Raw genomic sequence first — 20,715 nt, 5'->3', positions numbered from 1 at the left:
AAACATACACTTAAACACTTCTGTTACAAAAACATACACTTAAACACTACTGTCTCCCACATTAATACCAAGAACTGGAAGTTTCAAAGTATCAAGTATTAAAATATTGAAATGTTTTTGAAAACTAAATAATTAAATAACTGAAATTTCTCAAAAACTGATTTGTTTTTCCTGTTCTGAACCACACAGTAAAATCTTTATCCATATTTTATAATATGCTTTTGCCTTTATGTCGAAAATAAACATTTCATCGCATTATTAACTTGAATGATTTTAAGAAAGAGTATTATTTGGCTGGATGGTTTCTGTATCATTTTTAATAATTACAGTTACAGTCTTATAGTTCTGTCTTTCTTGTACACCATTGAGTAAAAGAAATGACTTTTTTTTGTGTTTGTAAATTATTTCTTGCTAACTTGTGTTAATTTTTCTTATACGTAGGCATTGTACAGCTGGAACTTCCTTTACCAAAAGAACCTGTTTTAGGGCATTGGAAAGTCAAGGTCAGAGTAGGACAAGTGTTCCGCTATTTAGACTTTGAGGTTGCAGAATATGGTCAGTATGTGTTTCATTTATTTGAGTTTGTTTAATGAATGTATGAAGATTATTTCATATAACTGAAATAAAAGAATAATTAATATTTCTGAGTATAATATATAATTTAATTTTCCTTTCAGCTTTAAGAACTTGATTAGTTTGAAATGTCTTTAAGATTTCAAAGTTTTCTTATTTTACTAGTTTTGAATCCTCTGTTAACTCATCTAACAGTGAGATTTTTGAATTGAATAAAAGCTTTGGGAAAGTCTTAATTAATTTATACTTTGGCTGGAGAAACAAAAAGTATATAACAATTTTTGCCTTCATTTAAATTTCTTCCATTTAGGTTAGAAATCTATTTTCTTTTCTCTTTTTGGAATGTCAGCCGGAGACACAATATTTATTGGTTTACAGCTTTCATTAGTAGATACAGTATGGTAGTTGTTAATAAAAAGCATTTTTACTATAAGTGTCTTTTTTAAATCTGAATTTATATTAATTTGAAAACAGACTAAAGATACCACAAAACTTAGTCCATCTACAAGTCTTTGGGTCCTTATCCATGAAGGGACTTGTGATGAATAAGGTCTGGGTAGTATGGAGGTTGTTTATAGTTCAGAGGTTTAAGCTGCAGGTTAATATAGTTGTTGAACTTGCAATAAAGAGTTCCACTACTTTGCTTTTAATTTAGTTTAAAGGAAATGATGACCTGGTCACTGCCAAGATCACATATATTATTTTATGAGTCCTTCCTTGTCAAGTGTTAGATGTGGCACAGGTTATAATGGTCAAAATTATACAAGGTCAGATTGCTTCTTCTTAGATCTCACCCAAAAGTCAAAGCATAGTCAGTAGTGTTAGGCTTGGTTAGATCACATTAACATCAGATTGTTTTATGGCCATTTCACTGACGAGTGTTAGACCTTGTGGATGTGCCACAGAAGAGTATAACGGTCGTAATTATACAAAGTCAAATTGTTTTATGTTGGGTCTCACCAAGAGTACGAAATTAAGTAGTGCCAAAGTTGGTCAGTGTTTAGGCCTTCATTTGTTGATATTCAACATACTCAAGATGACCCTAAATTCATGGATCTCACAATGAGTGAAAAGTTTGGTTGGTTTTACTTGACCAAATAAAGTTCAGATCTCAACAGTGCTATTTGTATTATGGTTATTCATTACAAATATTGTGATACAACCCTTGTCAAGGAAGTGTTATAATTATATTGTTGGTCAGCTTTTCTTATTTTATTGTGTGTTTGACAATACAACTTAGTTGTCACTAGTCGTCTGAGAAGTAGCAGTTAATACTGTACCAGTATTTGTTGTACTCTATTGATGTGCATTATTTTTACCCTTTTATTGTTAATTTTACATTGTTGATTGCAGTTTTATTGTTTGTGTTCTTAAGCTGGTGATTTGAACATTGATTATAGACATCTCATGTCAAACTGGTATAAGGTCATATGTTAAATCACTTGCATATTGTCAAACTGGTATAAGGTCATATGTTAAATCACTTGCATATTGTCAAACTGGTATAAGGTTATATGTTAAATCACTTGTAGATGTGATAGTATTTAAAAATGTGAAAAACACTAGATTCACTTCTCCAGGGTCCCCATAGGTGTTCTATTTCAAGATTAAATAAAATATTTGTCTCAAAATATCATTATTTCTTGCTTTTGAAGTTCGTGTGCCTTGCTGTGTTGTAGCATACAGACTGTATAAATCTTCTCATGACTCATGGCATGTGCATATTTTACTGATGTCTCATACAAATTGCAATGTTAAGCATCGTTTATGTGATGTCATTTTATTGGGTTCTGAATGACCAGCAACACATTAGTCTCTACTGGTGGAAGTGGTTAAAAGAGGTGACTTCTCCAAGCTGTCATTTGCCCTTTTTTGGACAAACTATCCAACACTTAATACAGCTGAAATATAAACAGTTTTATAAGAAAACATAATTAATTTTTATGTTTTTAAAACCTTCTAATAATTTTTTTTTTTTTTTTACAGTGCTGCCAAAATTCAAGGTTTCTATTGTTCCACCTTCGTACTTACTGGCTAATGTTGAAACCATTTCATGGAAAGTTTGTGCTGAGTAAGTTGTGTTAACGTAGACAGAGTGGGTTGTGTTAACGTAGACAGAGTGGGTTGTGTTAACGTAGACAGAGTGGGTTGTGTTAACGTAGACAGAGTGGGTTGTGTTAACGTAGACAGAGTGAGTTGTGTTAACTTAGACAGAGTGGGTTGTGTTAACTTAGACAGAGTGGGTTGTGTTAACTTAGACAGAGTGGGTTGTGTTAACTTAGACAGAGTGGGTTGTGTTAACTTATACAGAGTGAATTGTGTTAATTTAGAGTGAGTTGTGTTAACTTATACAGAGTGAGTTGTGTTAACTTATACAGAGTGAGTTGTGTTAACTTATACAGAGTGAGTTGTGTTAACTTATACAGAGTGAGTTGTGTTAACTTATACAGAGTGGGTTGTGTTGACTTATACAGAGTGAGTTGTGTTAACTTATACAGAGTGAGTTGTGTTGACTTATACAGAGTGAGTTGTGTTGACTTATACAGAGTGAGTTGTGTTGACTTATACAGAGTGAGTTGTGTTGACTTATACAGAGTGAGTTGTGTTGACTTATACAGAGTGAGTTGTGTTGACTTATACAGAGTGAGTTGTGTTGACTTATACAGAGTGAGTTGTGTTGACTTATACAGAGTGAGTTGTGTTGACTTATACAGAGTGAGTTGTGTTGACTTATACAGAGTGAGTTGTGTTAACTTGTACAGAGTGAGTTAACTTAGAATGGTTATGTTAACATAGACAGAGTGAGTTGTGTTAATTTAGAGTGAGTTGTGTTACCTTAGAATGGGGGTTGTAACTTAGAGTGGGTTGTGTTGACTTATACAGAGTGAGTTGTGTTAACTTGTACAGAGTGAGTTAACTTAGAATGGTTATGTTAACATAGACAGAGTGAGTTGTGTTAATTTAGAGTGAGTTGTGTTACCTTAGAATGGGGGTTGTAACTTAGAGTGGGTTGTGTTGACTTATTTTATGGTATTCTTATTTTATTCCTTGTATCTAAGTACTTTGTATGAAAACTGGTCTAATACACTAACATAAAGTAAATGTATTTTATAGAATTGAATCTTTTGTTTGAGTGTATAAACAATAGTTTAAATTTCTAGTAGATCAGTGGTAAGCTTTAGGGCTTATAACACTGAAAAATGGGGCTCAATACCTGCCATTTATTTAATTTTGTGCAAATATTTTGAAACAAAAAGTACACCGTGTACTTTGTGTCTGTGTGGATCTGTTAACTGATGTATAGATATTTATTTTTGCTGTATTAGACTTGTTAACTACTGTATCTGATTCGTAATAATACTTGTTATTAGTGTATAATTCTTTTATTAATGTGTGCATAATTATTTGGTTTTTGTTTTGTGCACTGTGTTTGTTGACTAATTTATATTAATTTTGTGTGATTGGATTTGTTGACTGTGTAAATATATTTGTTCTTTGGTTTTAGTAGGCTTTGTAACTACTGTGTAAATCTTGTCTGTGTTTTGTATATGTAAGCTGTTTTACAGTTATTTTTGTTGAGCTTAATTAATATTTATTAATTAATTAATTAACATTTATTTAGTTCATTTGGTGCTTTGATATTTATATGATTGATACATATGATTAAGTGAATAACCAATGTAATCATTAGTCTTAGAGAAAGAAACTAATATGACCATCTTTGTTCTTTATTCTAGGTACACATATGGTCAACCCGTAGCAGGAACTTTGAAGATTACCGTTTCATACTTAAGGTATCACTGGGAAAAAGAACCTCCAACTTTTATCGACCATGAGACTCAGGTGAAAGATTTTTGTTGTTGTTGTTGAATCTTTTTTTTTTCTTGAATAATAAAAACAAGAAACTGGTTAAAACTGTGAATATACTATTTAAAAAAAAACCCTAGATTTGTAGGTTTGTGTTTTTGTCCATTTCTTAGCTGTTAGGTATGACTGAAACTATTTTGGTAGTTGTTACACTTATTTATAAGATGCTGGTCTTAGGTCTGAGACAGTTGCTTTGAGTTCTTTTGTCTTTCTGGCTTGAATTTGGATGTTTCATCAGATGGCTTGAGATCCAGAAGTTGTAATAGTTACTGAAGTATTTTTGGTGTCTGGTAGCTGCTTTGTGTTCCAGGCATGAGTTAACTGAAAAGTGAAGGAACAAGTTATTTTAGTCACTATTCAGTATTTGACGATATTTAATGTGCTAAAAACATGTAGATCCAAGAATTCTTGATGAAGCTGGATTACCTCTGAAGAAGAAATGTCCATCTTTTGAGACCCCTTGGGTTATAAGGGTCCCTATTTCAGTGGTAATATTTAATATTACTTTTACACTAAACAAAGAATGTATGTATATAAAATATTTACAAGAATAATGCTTTTATCCTGGGACTTATAACATTTCTACTATGTGTTGTAATGAGAATTTTAAAATACTTTGACAGTATTTATTTACAGCTTTTAATTTATATCTGTTGACATTTGTACATTTCAGAGACAAGTAACACCAACCTATTTCTTGTGAATGAAGTGTGTTCTCTTGTGGTTTTAATGACATACCATCATTCCTAGTTTTTTTATATTCATATGTTGATTGCATGTGTTTGGGTATGACACTGTTATGTTCTTTACAGATTATATTCATATTTTGATTGCATGTGTTAAGATGATACGACACTGTTATGTTCCTTACAGATTACTATTCACATTTTGATTGCATGTGTTAAGATGATATGACACTGTTATGTTCCTTCAGGCTGCTATTCACATTTTGATTGCATGTGTTAAGATGATATGACACTGTTATGTTCCTTCAGGCTGCTATTCACATTTTGATTGCATGTGTTAAGAGGATATGACACTGTTATGTTCCTTCAGGCTGCTATTCACATTTTGATTGCATGTGTTTAGATGATACAACACTGTTATGTTCTTTACAGATTACTATTTACATTTTGATTGCATGTGTTTAGATGCTACGACACTGTTATGTTCCTTACAGATTACTATTTAGATTTTGATTGCATGTGTTTAGATATGACACTGTTATGTTCTTTACATATTACTATTCACATTTTGATTGCATGTGTTTAGATACGACACTGTTATGTTCTTTACAGATTATATTCATATTTTGATTGCATGTGTTAATATGATACGACACTGTTATGTTCCTTACAGATTGCTATTTACATTTTGATTGCCTGTGTTTAGATACAACACTGTTATGTTCTTTATAGATTGCAGGCTGCTACAACTATTCTGTTAATGCATCTGCGTTGGAGTTTTACAAAAATCGCTACGCATACAGAGGACTTCAGTTAACTGCACAGGTCATTGAAAAAGGAACAGGTTGGCTTCAGATGTTTTTACATTCACTTTTGTAAATATTTTATAAACACTAATGGAACTCGTGACATTGTTTTAGTATAAAATAACAACAGCATTACTGATATCCTTAACTATATTAAATAGAGATTTACAATATTAATGCAATTTATAAAGTATGTTGGGAGGGTTTTAAATACAGCTTGAATCCTGATTTTCTGAATTTTGATTTCAGTTTTGGTTTTAAGAAGTGTAAGTTATATTTTTATTGTACATTTATCACATTCAAGCTTTATTATTAACTGTGAACAGTATTGTTTCTAGAGATCCTGTGTATTGTAAGTTGTGGTTTAATTGTATATTGTATTCTCTTTGTATATATATAATGTTTTTTCGCAAGGAATTGATGCAAATGCTACAAACGTAATCTACCGAACCTTCTACCCGCTGAGTTTTGTGTATCTGGAAGAATCCCAAGGAGAGCAATTTTTTAAACCTGGACTTCCATTTCATGGAACAGTAAGTTTGTTTTGCTCAGGTTTGTGTTTGCTTCCAATATGCTAATAAGCAAGATGAATATTTTAGTTGCTTTTTAAAATAAATAAAGCTTAAAGACAATGTGAGATATATTCCACAAATATCAGATATTGTACATTAAAAAATCATCGTCTTGGCAAACGTGAGAATGAGTCGTGGTTTTTGATTATAAATAAAAAAATTATTTGTGTATGTATGTCCACACATATTAATGTTATAATATCATTTTCAACTATGAATGGTTTTAATTTTGCTGTACTATTAAGTTGAAAGTTCAAAACCCCGATCAAACTGTGGCAGCTGGAGAACAGGTGCGGATTTGTTCGTATGCAGAACTGGAACGTTGGACCAGCAACAGATGGATCGATGAAAGAATTAAAAATTGTAAAGATTTCCTGAGTGATGAAGATGGAATTATTCGTTTCACCATCTCACCTCAAGGCCAAGAAACCATTCGTCTGAGAATAGAGGTAAGATAAAGTGAACAAACTTGAATTATTTTTGTTAAGTGAAAATTTGAGAAATGTGTTCAACAGTAAGACACAAAGTTAGTCACCATGTTTTTTTGTGTAATTGTAACGAAAGTTAGTTTTGTTTCGAATGAAAATTTCACCCTTGTCTTGGAAATTGTGTTATTTATGTTGCTGAAACATGTTTAAAATGTTTACTTCAATATACAATTCTTTCAATGTATATCTTGGTTTTGTAAACATGATATTTAGACTATACTATTTGTTGAGATATTGTATATTTAAATAAGTTAGCTGACAAAGTTCATTCTGTTCTCTTCATTTGTAGTATTCAGATGTATTATTTATGTGTTTCGTCTTTATCAGTTCTTAGTTGCCAACAATATATCATTGATTACTAGTTGAATAAATCCTTATTGTATTCATTATTCCATATTATTACATTTATATCTACCTTAAAATAGGCTCTATTATATTGAGTATTGTTGTTATTTCTATTTTTGCGTGCATACCTATCTTATCAGATGTCTCCTGCACTCTGAATTATTATTATTTGTATTATATTTATAGCCATTACTTGTGTAGTACTCATATATTTATAATGGAACTTCAAAAATATAGGATCCATTAATTTAGTCTTCAGAAGTATTCAACAGAACAAACAAAACACTCAGAAAATGAATGTGGACATCGATCTTCCATTTGATTTACAAGTTCTTTCTTTATTTTTATACTTTCACCAGTTTGTTTTTAGTATTTTATACTTTCACCAGTTTGTTTTTAGTATTTTATTCTTTCAACAGTTTGTTTTTAGTATTTTATACTTTAACCAGTTTGTTTTTAGTATTTTATACTTTCATCAGTTTGTTTTTAGTATTTTATACTTTCACCAGTTTCTTTTTAGTATTTTATACTATCAACAGTTTGTTTTTAGTATTTTATACTTTCACCAGTTTCTTTTTAGTATTTTATACTTTCATCAGTTTGTTTTTAGTATTTTATACTTTAACCAGTTTGTTTTTAGTATTTTATACTTTCATCAGTTTGTTTTTAGTATTTTATACTTTCACCAGTTTGTTTTTAGTATTTTATATTTTCATCAGTTTGTTTTTAGTGTTTTATACTTTCACCAGTTTGTTTTTAGTATTTTATACTTTCACCAGTTTGTTTTTAGTATTTTATACTTTCACCAGTTTGTTTTTAGTATTTTATACTTTCACCAGTTTGTTTTTAGTATTTTATACTTTCACCAGTTTCTTTTTAGTATTTTATACTTTCATCAGTTTGTTTTTAGTATTTTATACTTTCATCAGTTTCTTTTTAGTATTTTATACTTTCACCAGTTTGTTTTTAGTATTTTATACTTTCACCAGTTTGTTTTAGTATTTTATACTTTCACCAGTTTGTTTTAGTATTTTATACTTTCATCAGTTTCTTTTTTAGTATTTTATACTTTCACCAGTTTGTTTTAGTATTTTATACTTTCACCAGTTTGTTTTAGTATTTTATACTTTCACCAGTTTGTTTTTAGTATTTTATACTTTCACCAGTTTGTTTTTTAGTATTTTATACTTTCATCAGTTTCTTTTAGTATTTTATACTTTCACCAGTTTGTTTTAGTATTTTATACTTTCACCAGTTTGTTTTAGTATTTTCTACTTTCACCAGTTTGTTTTTAGTATTTTATACTTTCACCAGTTTGTTTTAGTATTTTATACTTTCATCAGTTTCTTTTAGTATTTTATACTTTCACCAGTTTGTTTTAGTATTTTATACTTTCACCAGTTTGTTTTAGTATTTTATACTTTCCCAGTTTGTTTTAGTATTTTATACTTTCACCAGTTTGTTTTTAGTATTTTATACTTTCACCAGTTTGTTTTTAGTATTTTATACTTTCACCAGTTTGTTTTAGTATTTTATACTTTCCCAGTTTGTTTTAGTATTTTATACTTTCATCAGTTTGTTTTTAGTATTTTATACTTTCACCAGTTTGTTTTTAGTATTTTATACTTTCACCAGTTTGTTTTAGTATTTTATACTTTCACCAGTTTCTTTTAGTATTTTATACTTTCACCAGTTTGTTTTAGTGTTTTATACTTTCACCAGTTTCTTTTTAGTATTTTATACTTTCATCAGTTTGTTTTAGTATTTTATACTTTCACCAGTTTGTTTTAGTATTTTATACTTTCACCAGTTTGTTTTTAGTATTTTATACTTTCACCAGTTTGTTTTTAGTATTTTATACTTTCACCAGTTTGTTTTAGTATTTTATACTTTCACCAGTTTGTTTTAGTATTTTATACTTTCACCAGTTTCTTTTAGTATTTTATACTTTCACCAGTTTCTTTTTAGTATTTTATACTTTCACCAGTGTGTTTTTAGTATTTTATACTTTCACCAGTTTCTTTTTAGTATTTTATACTTTCATCAGTTTGTTTTTAGTATTTTATACTTTCACCAGTTTCTTTTTAGTATTTTATACTTTCACCAGTTTCTTTTAGTATTTTATACTTTCACCAGTTTGTTTTTAGTATTTTATACTTTCACCAGTTTCTTTTTAGTATTTTATACTTTCATCAGTTTGTTTTTAGTGTTTTATACTTTCACCAGTTTGTTTTTAGTGTTTTATGCTTTCATCAGTTTGTTTTTAGTGTTTTATACTTTCACCAGTTTGTTTTTAGTGTTTTATGCTTTCATCAGTTTGTTTTTAGTGTTTTATACTTTCACCAGTTTGTTTTTAGTGTTTTATGCTTTCATCAGTTTGTTTTTAGTATTTTATACTTTCATCAGTTTGTTTTTAGTGTTTTATAGTTTCACCAGTTTGTTTTTAGTATTTTATACTTTCATCAGTTTCTTTTTAGTATTTTATTCTTTCAGCAGTTTGTTTTTAGTATTTTATCCTTTCATCAGTTTCTTTTTAGTATTTTATCCTTTCACCAGTTTGTTTTTAGTATTTTATACTTTCATCAGTTTGTTTTTAGTATTTTATACTTTCATCAGTTTGTTTTTAGTATTTTATACTTTCATCAGTTTGTTTTTAGTATTTTATACTTTCATCAGTTTGTTTTTAGTATTTTATACTTTCATCAGTTTGTTTTTAGTATTTTATACTTTCATCAGTTTGTTTTTAGCATTTTATACTTTCATCAGTTTCTTTTTAGTGTTTTATACTTTCACCAGTTTGTTTTTAGTATTTTATACTTTCACCAGTTTGTTTTTAGTATTTTATACTTTCACCAGTTTGTTTTTAGTACTTTATACTTTCACCAGTTTGTTTTTAGTATTTTATACTTTCACCAGTTTGTTTTTAGTATTTTATACTTTCATCAGTTTGTTTTTAGTCTTTTATACTTTCATCAGTTTGTTTTTAGTATTTTATACTTTCATCAGTTTGTTTTTAGTATTTTATACTTTCACCAGTTTGTTTTTAGTATTTTATACTTTCACCAGTTTGTTTTAGTATTTTATACTTTCACCAGTTTGTTTTAGTATTTTATACTTTCACCAGTTTGTTTTTAGTATTTTATACTTTCACCAGTTTGTTTTAGTATTTTATACTTTCATCAGTTTGTTTTAGTCTTTTATACTTTCATCAGTTTGTTTTAGTATTTTATACTTTCACCAGTTTGTTTTAGTATTTTATACTTTCACCAGTTTGTTTTAGTATTTTATACTTTCATCAGTTTGTTTTTAGTATTTTATACTTTCCCAGTTTGTTTTAGTATTTTATACTTTCACCAGTTTGTTTTTAGTATTTTATCCTTTCATCAGTTTCTTTTTAGTATTTTATCCTTTCACCAGTTTGTTTTTAGTATTTTATACTTTCATCAGTTTGTTTTTAGTATTTTATACTTTCATCAGTTTGTTTTTAGTATTTTATACTTTCATCAGTTTGTTTTTAGTATTTTATACTTTCATCAGTTTGTTTTTAGTATTTTATACTTTCATCAGTTTGTTTTTAGTATTTTATACTTTCACCAGTTTGTTTTAGTATTTTATACTTTCACCAGTTTTTTTTTTAGTATTTTATACTTTCATCAGTTTGTTTTAGTATTTTATACTTTCCCCAGTTTGTTTTTAGTATTTTATACTTTCACCAGTTTGTTTTAGTATTTTATACTTTCACCAGTTTGTTTTAGTATTTTATACTTTCATCAGTTTGTTTTAGTATTTTATACTTTCCCAGTTTGTTTTAGTATTTTATACTTTCCCAGTTTGTTTTTAGTATTTTATACTTTCACCAGTTTGTTTTAGTATTTTATACTTTCACCAGTTTGTTTTAGTATTTTATACTTTCACCAGTTTGTTTTTAGTATTTTATACTTTCCCCAGTTTGTTTTTAGTATTTTATACTTTCACCAGTTTGTTTTTAGTATTTTATACTTTCATCAGTTTGTTTTTAGTATTTTATACTTTCACCAGTTTGTTTTTAGTATTTTATACTTTCACCAGTTTGTTTTTAGTATTTTATACTTTCACCAGTTTGTTTTTAGTATTTTATACTTTCACCAGTTTGTTTTTAGTGTTTTATACTTTCACCAGTTTCTTTTTAGTATTTTATACTTTCATCAGTTTGTTTTTAGTATTTTATACTTTCACCAGTTTGTTTTTAGTATTTTATACTTTCACCAGTTTTTTTTAGTATTTTATACTTTCATCAGTTTGTTTTAGTATTTTATACTTTCACCAGTTTGTTTTAGTATTTTATACTTTCACCAGTTTCTTTTTTAGTATTTTATACTTTCACCAGTTTCTTTTAGTATTTTATACTTTCACCAGTTTGTTTTAGTATTTTATACTTTCATCAGTTTGTTTTTAGTATTTTATACTTTCACCAGTTTGTTTTTAGTATTTTATACTTTCACCAGTTTGTTTTTAGTATTTTATACTTTCACCAGTTTCTTTTTAGTATTTTATACTTTCACCAGTTTCTTTTTAGTATTTTATACTTTCATCAGTTTGTTTTTAGTATTTTATACTTTCACCAGTTTGTTTTAGTATTTTATACTTTCACCAGTTTGTTTTAGTATTTTATACTTTCACCAGTTTGTTTTTGGTATTTTATACCTTCACCAGTTTGTTTTAGTATTTTATACTTTCCCAGTTTGTTTTTAGTATTTTATACTTTCACCAGTTTGTTTTAGTATTTTATACTTTCACCAGTTTGTTTTTTAGTATTTTATACTTTCACCAGTTTGTTTTTAGTATTTTATACTTTCACCAGTTTGCTTTTAGTATTTTATACTTTCACCAGTTTGTTTTAGTATTTTATACTTTCACCAGTTTGTTTTTAGTATTTTATACTTTCACCAGTTTGTTTTTAGTGTTTTATACTTTCACCAGTTTCTTTTTAGTATTTTATACTTTCATCAGTTTGTTTTTAGTATTTTATACTTTCACCAGTTTGTTTTAGTATTTTATACTTTCACCAGTTTCTTTTTAGTATTTTATACTTTCACCAGTTTGTTTTTAGTATTTTATACTTTCACCAGTTTCTTTTTAGTATTTTATACTTTCACCAGTTTTTTTTTAGTATTTTATACTTTCACCAGTTTCTTTTTAGTATTTTATACTTTCACCAGTTTCTTTTTACTATTTTATACTTTCACCAGTTTGTTTTTAGTATTTTATACTTTCACCAGTTTGTTTTTAGTATTTTATACTTTCACCAGTTTCTTTTTAGTATTTTATACTTTCATCAGTTTGTTTTTAGTATTTTATACTTTCACCAGTTTGTTTTTAGTATTTTATACTTTCACCAGTTTCTTTTTAGTATTTTATACTTTCATCAGTTTGTTTTTAGTATTTTATACTTTCACCAGTTTGTTTTTAGTATTTTATACTTTCACCAGTTTGTTTTTAGTATTTTATACTTTCACCAGTTTCTTTTTAGTATTTTTTACTTTCATCAGTTTGTTTTTAGTATTTTATACTTTCACCAGTTTGTTTTTAGTGTTTTATAGTTTCACCAGTTTCTTTTTAGTATTTTATACTTTCATCAGTTTGTTTTTAGTGTTTTATACTTTCACCAGTTTGTTTTTAGTATTTTATGCTTTCATCAGTTTGTTTTTAGTATTTTATACTTTCATCAGTTTGTTTTTAGTGTTTTATAGTTTCACCAGTTTGTTTTTAGTATTTTATACTTTCATCAGTTTCTTTTTAGTATTTTATTCTTTCAGCAGTTTGTTTTTAGTATTTTATCCTTTCATCAGTTTCTTTTTAGTATTTTATACTTTCACCAGTTTGTTTTTAGTATTTTATACTTTCACCAGTTTGTTTTTAGTATTTTATACTTTCATCAGTTTGTTTTTAGTCTTTTATACTTTCATCAGTTTGTTTTTAGTATTTTATACTTTCACCAGTTTGTTTTTAGTATTTTATACTTTCACCAGTTTGTTTTTAGTATTTTATACTTTCATCAGTTTGTTTTAGTATTTTATACTTTCACCAGTTTGTTTTTAGTATTTTATACTTTCATCAGTTTGTTTTTAGTATTTTATACTTTCACCAGTTTGTTTTTAGTATTTTATACTTTCATCAGTTTGTTTTTAGTATTTTATACTTTCACCAGTTTGTTTTAGTATTTTATACTTTCACCAGTTTCTTTTAGTATTTTATACTTTCATCAGTTTGTTTTTAGTATTTTATACTTTCATCAGTTTGTTTTTAGTATTTTATACTTTCATCAGTTTGTTTTTAGTATTTTATAGTTTCACCAGTTTGTTTTTAGTATTTTATAGTTTCACCAGTTTGTTTTTAGTATTTTATACTTTCACCAGTTTGTATTTAGTATTTTATACCTTCACCAGTTTGTTTTTAGTATTTTATACTTTCATCAGTTTGTTTTTAGTATTTTATACTTTCACCAGTTTGTTTTTAGTATTTTATACTTTCACCAGTTTGTTTTTGGTATTTTATACCTTCACCAGTTTGTTTTTAGTATTTTATACTTTCATCAGTTTGTTTTTAGTATTTTATACTTTCACCAGTTTGTTTTTAGTATTTTATACTTTCATCAGTTTGTTTTTAGTATTTTATACTTTCACCAGTTTGTTTTAGTATTTTATAGTTTCACCAGTTTGTTTTTAGTATTTTATACTTTCACCAGTTTGTTTTTAGTATTTTATACTTTCATCAGTTTCTTTTTAGTATTTTATACTTTCATCAGTTTCTTTTTAGTATTTTATACTTTCATCAGTTTCTTTTTAGTATTTTATACTTTCACCAGTTTGTTTTAGTATTTTATACTTTCACCAGTTTTTTTTTAGTATTTTATACTTTCACCAGTTTGTTTTTAGTATTTTATACTTTCACCAGTTTCTTTTTAGTATTTTATACTTTCATCAGTTTGTTTTTAGTATTTTATACTTTCACCAGTTTGTTTTTAGTATTTTATGCTTTGATCAGTTTGTTTTTAGTATTTTATACTTTCAACAGTTTGTTTTTAGTATTTTATACTTTCAACAGTTTGTTTTTAGTATTTTATACTTTCACCAGTTTCTTTTTAGTATTTTATACTTTCACCAGTTTCTTTTAGTATTTTATACTTTCACCAGTTTGTTTTAGTATTTTATACTTTCACCAGTTTGTTTTTAGTATTTTATACTTTCACCAGTTTGTTTTTTAGTATTTTATACTTTCACCAGTTTGTTTTAGTATTTTATACTTTCATCAGTTTGTTTTAGTATTTTATACTTTCACCAGTTTCTTTTAGTATTTTATACTTTCACCAGTTTCTTTTTAGTATTTTATACTTTCACCAGTTTCTTTTAGTATTTTATACTTTCACCAGTTTGTTTTAGTATTTTATACTTTCATCAGTTTGTTTTAGTATTTTATACTTTCACCAGTTTGTTTTAGTATTTTATACTTTCACCAGTTTGTTTTAGTATTTTATACTTTCACCAGTTTCTTTTAGTATTTTATACTTTCACCAGTTTCTTTTAGTATTTTATACTTTCACCAGTTTGTTTTTAGTATTTTATACTTTCATAAGTTTGTTTTAGTATTTTATACTTTCACCAGTTTGTTTTAGTATTTTATACTTTCACCAGTTTGTTTTAGTATTTTATACTTTCACCAGTTTGTTTTTAGTATTTTATACTTTCACCAGTTTGTTTTTTAGTATTTTATACTTTCACCAGTTTGTTTTAGTATTTTATACTTTCACCAGTTTCTTTTTAGTATTTTATACTTTCACCAGTTTCTTTTTAGTATTTTATACTTTCACCAGTTTGTTTTTAGTATTTTATACTTTCATCAGTTTGTTTTTAGTATTTTATACTTTCAACAGTTTGTTTTTAGTATTTTATACTTTCACCAGTTTGTTTTTAGTATTTTATACTTTCACCAGTTTCTTTTTAGTATTTTATACTTTCCCAGTTTGTTTTTAGTATTTTATACTTTTATTAGTTTGTTTTTAGTATTTTATACTTTCATCAGTTTGTTTTTAGTATTTTATACTTTCATCAGTTTGTTTTTAGTATTTTATACTTTCATCAGTTTCTTTTTAGTATTTTATACTTTCCCAGTTTGTTTTTAGTATTTTATACTTTCACCAGTTTGTTTTTAGTATTTTATACTTTCATCAGTTTGTTTTTAGTCTTTTATACTTTCATCAGTTTGTTTTAGTATTTTATACTTTCACCAGTTTGTTTTAGTATTTTATACTTTCACCAGTTTGTTTTAGTATTTTATACTTTCATCAGTTTGTTTTAGTATTTTATACTTTCACCAGTTTGTTTTAGTATTTTATACTTTCACCAGTTTGTTTTTAGTATTTTATACTTTCATCAGTTTGTTTTTAGTATTTTATACTTTCACCAGTTTGTTTTTAGTATTTTATACTTTCATCAGTTTGTTTTTAGTATTTTATACTTTCATCAGTTTCTTTTTAGTATTTTATACTTTCATCAGTTTGTTTTTAGTATTTTATACTTTCACCAGTTTGTTTTTAGTATTTTATACTTTCACCAGTTTGTTTTAGTATTTTATACTTTCAACAGTTTGTTTTAGTATTTTATACTTTAATCAGTTTCTTTTTAGTATTTTATACTTTCCCTAGTTTGTTTTTAGTATTTTATACTTTCATCAGTTTGTTTTTAGTATTTTATACTTTCACCAGTTTGTTTTTAGTAATTTATACTTTCAACAGTTTGTTTTTAGTATTTTATACTTTCACCAGTTTGTTTTTAGTATTTTATACTTTCACCAGTTTGTTTTAGTATTTTATACTTTCATCAGTTTGTTTTTAGTATTTTATACTTTCACCAGTTTGTTTTAGTATTTTATACTTTCACCAGTTTGTTTTAGTATTTTATACTTTCACCAGTTTGTTTTTTTAGTATTTTATACTTTCACCAGTTTCTTTTTAGTATTTTATACTTTCACCAGTTTGTTTTTAGTATTTTATACTTTCACCAGTTTGTTTTTAATATTTTATACTTTCACCAGTTTTTTTTTAGTATTTTATACTTTCACCAGTTTTTTTTTAGTATTTTATACTTTCACCAGTTTGTTTTTAGTATTTTATACTTTCATCAGTTTGTTTTTAGTATTTTATACTTTCATCAGTTTGTTTTTAGTATTTTATACTTTCACCAGTTTGTTTTAGTATTTTATACTTTCATCAGTTTGTTTTTAGTATTTTATACTTTCACCAGTTTGTTTTTAGTATTTTATACTTTCACCAGTTTGTTTTTAGTATTTTATACTTTCACCAGTTTGTTTTAGTATTTTATACTTTCACCAGTTTGTTTTTAGTATTTTATACTTTCACCAGTTTGTTTTAGTATTTTATACTTTCACCAGTTTGTTTTAGTATTTTATACTTTCATCAGTTTGTTTTTTAGTATTTTATACTTTCATCAGTTTGTTTTAGTATTTTATACTTTCACCAGTTTGTTTTTAGTATTTTATACTTTCATCAGTTTGTTTTTAGTATTTTATACTTTCATCAGTTTGTTTTTAGTATTTTATACTTTCATCAGTTTGTTTTTAGTATTTTATACTTTCATCAGTTTGTTTTTAGTATTTTATACTTTCATCAGTTTGTTTTAGTATTTTATACTTTCATCAGTTTGTTTTAGTATTTTATACTTTCACCAGTTTGTTTTAGTATTTTATACTTTCACCAGTTTGTTTTAGTATTTTATACTTTCACCAGTTTGTTTTAGTATTTTATACTTTCACCAGTTTGTTTTAGTATTTTATACTTTCACCAGTTTGTTTTAGTATTTTATACTTTCATCAGTTTGTTTTAGTATTTTATACTTTCACCAGTTTGTTTTAGTATTTTATACTTTCACCAGTTTGTTTTTAGTATTTTATACTTTCACCAGTTTGTTTTAGTATTTTATACTTTCACCAGTTTGTTTTAGTATTTTATACTTTCATCAGTTTGTTTTAGTATTTTATACTTTCACCAGTTTGTTTTTAGTATTTTATACTTTCATCAGTTTGTTTTTAGTATTTTATACTTTCATCAGTTTGTTTTTAGTATTTTATACTTTCATCAGTTTGTTTTTAGTATTTTATAGTTTCACCAGTTTGTTTTTAGTATTTTATACTTTCACCAGTTTGTTTTTAGTATTTTATACTTTCACCAGTTTGTTTTTTAGTATTTTATACTTTCATCAGTTTGTTTTAGTATTTTATACTTTCATCAGTTTGTTTTAGTATTTTATACTTTCACCAGTTTGTTTTAGTATTTTATACTTTCATCAGTTTGTTTTAGTATTTTATACTTTCACCAGTTTGTTTTAGTATTTTATACTTTCATCAGTTTGTTTTAGTATTTTATACTTTCATCAGTTTGTTTTAGTATTTTATACTTTCATCAGTTTGTTTTAGTATTTTATAGTTTCACCAGTTTGTTTTAGTATTTTATACTTTCACCAGTTTGTTTTTAGTATTTTATACTTTCACCAGTTTGTTTTTAGTATTTTATACTTTCATCAGTTTGTTTTTAGTATTTTATACTTTCATCAGTTTGTTTTTTAGTATTTTATACTTTCACCAGTTTGTTTTAGTATTTTATACTTTCATCAGTTTGTTTTAGTATTTTATACTTTCACCAGTTTGTTTTAGTATTTTATACTTTCACCAGTTTGTTTTAGTATTTTATACTTTCACCAGTTTGTTTTAGTATTTTATACTTTCACCAGTTTGTTTTAGTATTTTATACTTTCACCAGTTTGTTTTTAGTATTTTATACTTTCACCAGTTTGTTTTAGTATTTTATACTTTCATCAGTTTGTTTTTAGTATTTTATACTTTCATCAGTTTGTTTTAGTATTTTATACTTTCACCAGTTTGTTTTAGTATTTTATACTTTCACCAGTTTGTTTTAGTATTTTATACTTTCACCAGTTTGTTTTTAGTATTTTATACTTTCACCAGTTTGTTTTAGTATTTTATACTTTCACCAGTTTGTTTTTTTAGTATTTTATACTTTCATCAGTTTGTTTTAGTATTTTATACTTTCATCAGTTTGTTTTTAGTATTTTATACTTTCATCAGTTTGTTTTAGTATTTTATACTTTCACCAGTTTGTTTTAGTATTTTATACTTTCACCAGTTTGTTTTTAGTATTTTATACTTTCACCAGTTTGTTTTTAGTATTTTATACTTTCACCAGTTTGTTTTTTAGTATTTTATACTTTCACCAGTTTGTTTTTAGTATTTTATACTTTCATCAGTTTGTTTTAGTATTTTATACTTTCCCCAGTTTGTTTTAGTATTTTATACTTTCATCAGTTTGTTTTAGTATTTTATACTTTCACCAGTTTGTTTTAGTATTTTATACTTTCACCAGTTTGTTTTAGTATTTTATACTTTCACCAGTTTGTTTTTAGTATTTTATACTTTCACCAGTTTGTTTTAGTATTTTATACTTTCATCAGTTTGTTTTTAGTATTTTATACTTTCATCAGTTTGTTTTAGTATTTTATACTTTCATCAGTTTGTTTTAGTATTTTATACTTTCACCAGTTTGTTTTAGTATTTTATACTTTCACCAGTTTGTTTTAGTATTTTATACTTTCACCAGTTTGTTTTTAGTATTTTATACTTTCACCAGTTTGTTTTTAGTATTTTATACTTTCACCAGTTTGTTTTAGTATTTTATACTTTCATCAGTTTGTTTTAGTATTTTATACTTTCATCAGTTTGTTTTAGTATTTTATACTTTCATCAGTTTGTTTTAGTATTTTATACTTTCACCAGTTTGTTTTAGTATTTTATACTTTCACCAGTTTCTTTTAGTATTTTATACTTTCACCAGTTTGTTTTAGTATTTTATACTTTCACCAGTTTGTTTTAGTATTTTATACTTTCACCAGTTTTTTTTAGTATTTTATACTTTCACCAGTTTGTTTTTAGTATTTTATACTTTCATCAGTTTGTTTTAGTATTTTATACTTTCATCAGTTTGTTTTAGTATTTTATACTTTCACCAGTTTGTTTTTAGTATTTTATACTTTCATCAGTTTGTTTTAGTATTTTATACTTTCACCAGTTTTTTAGTATTTTATACTTTCACCAGTTTCTTTTAGTATTTTATACTTTCACCAGTTTGTTTTAGTATTTTATACTTTCACCAGTTTTTTTTTAGTATTTTATACTTTCACCAGTTTTTTTTAGTATTTTATACTTTCATCAGTTTGTTTTAGTATTTTATACTTTCACCAGTTTGTTTTAGTATTTTATAGTTTCATCAGTTTGTTTTAGTATTTTATACTTTCATCAGTTTGTTTTAGTATTTTATACTTTCATCAGTTTGTTTTAGTATTTTATACTTTCACCAGTTTGTTTTAGTATTTTATACTTTCACCAGTTTGTTTTAGTATTTTATACTTTCACCAGTTTCTTTTAGTATTTTATACTTTCACCAGTTTGTTTTTAGTATTTTATACTTTCATCAGTTTGTTTTTAGTATTTTATACTTTCACCAGTTTTTTTTTAGTATTTTATACTTTCACCAGTTTTTTTAGTATTTTATACTTTCACCAGTTTGTTTTAGTATTTTATACTTTCACCAGTTTGTTTTTAGTATTTTATACTTTCACCAGTTTTTTTTTTTAGTATTTTATACTTTCACCAGTTTTTTTTTTAGTATTTTATACTTTCACCAGTTTGTTTTAGTATTTTATACTTTCACCAGTTTGGTTTTAGTATTTTATACTTTCACCAGTTTGTTTTAGTATTTTATACTTTCACCAGTTTGTTTTAGTATTTTATACTTTCACCAGTTTGTTTTTAGTATTTTATACTTTCACCAGTTTGTTTTTAGTATTTTATACTTTCACCAGTTTGTTTTTAGTATTTTATACTTTCATCAGTTTGTTTTTAGTATTTTATGCTTTCACCAGTTTGTTTTTAGTATTTTATACTTTCACCAGTTTTTTTTTAGTATTTTATACTTTCATCAGTTTGTTTTAGTATTTTATGCTTTCACCAGTTTGTTTTTAGTATTTTATACTTTCACCAGTTTGTTTTTAGTATTTTATACTTTCATCAGTTTGTTTTTAGTATTTTATGCTTTCACCAGTTTGTTTTTAGTATTTTATACTTTCACCAGTTTTTTTTTAGTATTTTATACTTTCACCAGTTTGTTTTTAGTATTTTATACTTTCATCACTTTGTTTTTAGTATTTTATACTTTCACCAGTTTCTTTTTAGTATTTTATACTTTCACCAGTTTGTTTTTAGTATTTTATACTTTCACCAGTTTCTTTTTAGTATTTTATACTTTCACCAGTTT

The 20,715-nt window shown here is 25.9% G+C and overlaps 1 protein-coding gene across 1 annotated transcript in view; it reads left to right on the top strand.

Annotated features, from left to right (window-relative positions):
• The window catches only part of LOC143242312 (alpha-2-macroglobulin-like protein 1), a 77,690-nt gene that overhangs the window by 12,272 nt on the left and 44,703 nt on the right, over positions 1-20,715 (top strand). Inside the window, exons 6-11 of the mRNA XM_076485673.1 lie at positions 442-555; positions 2,560-2,644; positions 4,311-4,416; positions 5,859-5,970; positions 6,347-6,465; positions 6,750-6,953. Of these exons, the coding sequence (XP_076341788.1) occupies positions 442-555; positions 2,560-2,644; positions 4,311-4,416; positions 5,859-5,970; positions 6,347-6,465; positions 6,750-6,953 (740 nt within the window). The remainder of the gene's footprint in view (positions 1-441; positions 556-2,559; positions 2,645-4,310; positions 4,417-5,858; positions 5,971-6,346; positions 6,466-6,749; positions 6,954-20,715) is intronic.

This window comes from Tachypleus tridentatus, unplaced genomic scaffold (genome assembly GCF_004210375.1).
Source record: "Tachypleus tridentatus isolate NWPU-2018 unplaced genomic scaffold, ASM421037v1 Hic_cluster_2, whole genome shotgun sequence".
NCBI classification, from domain to species: Eukaryota; Metazoa; Arthropoda; class Merostomata; order Xiphosura; family Limulidae; genus Tachypleus; species Tachypleus tridentatus.
This window is presented reverse-complemented; position numbering and strand designations above follow the sequence as displayed.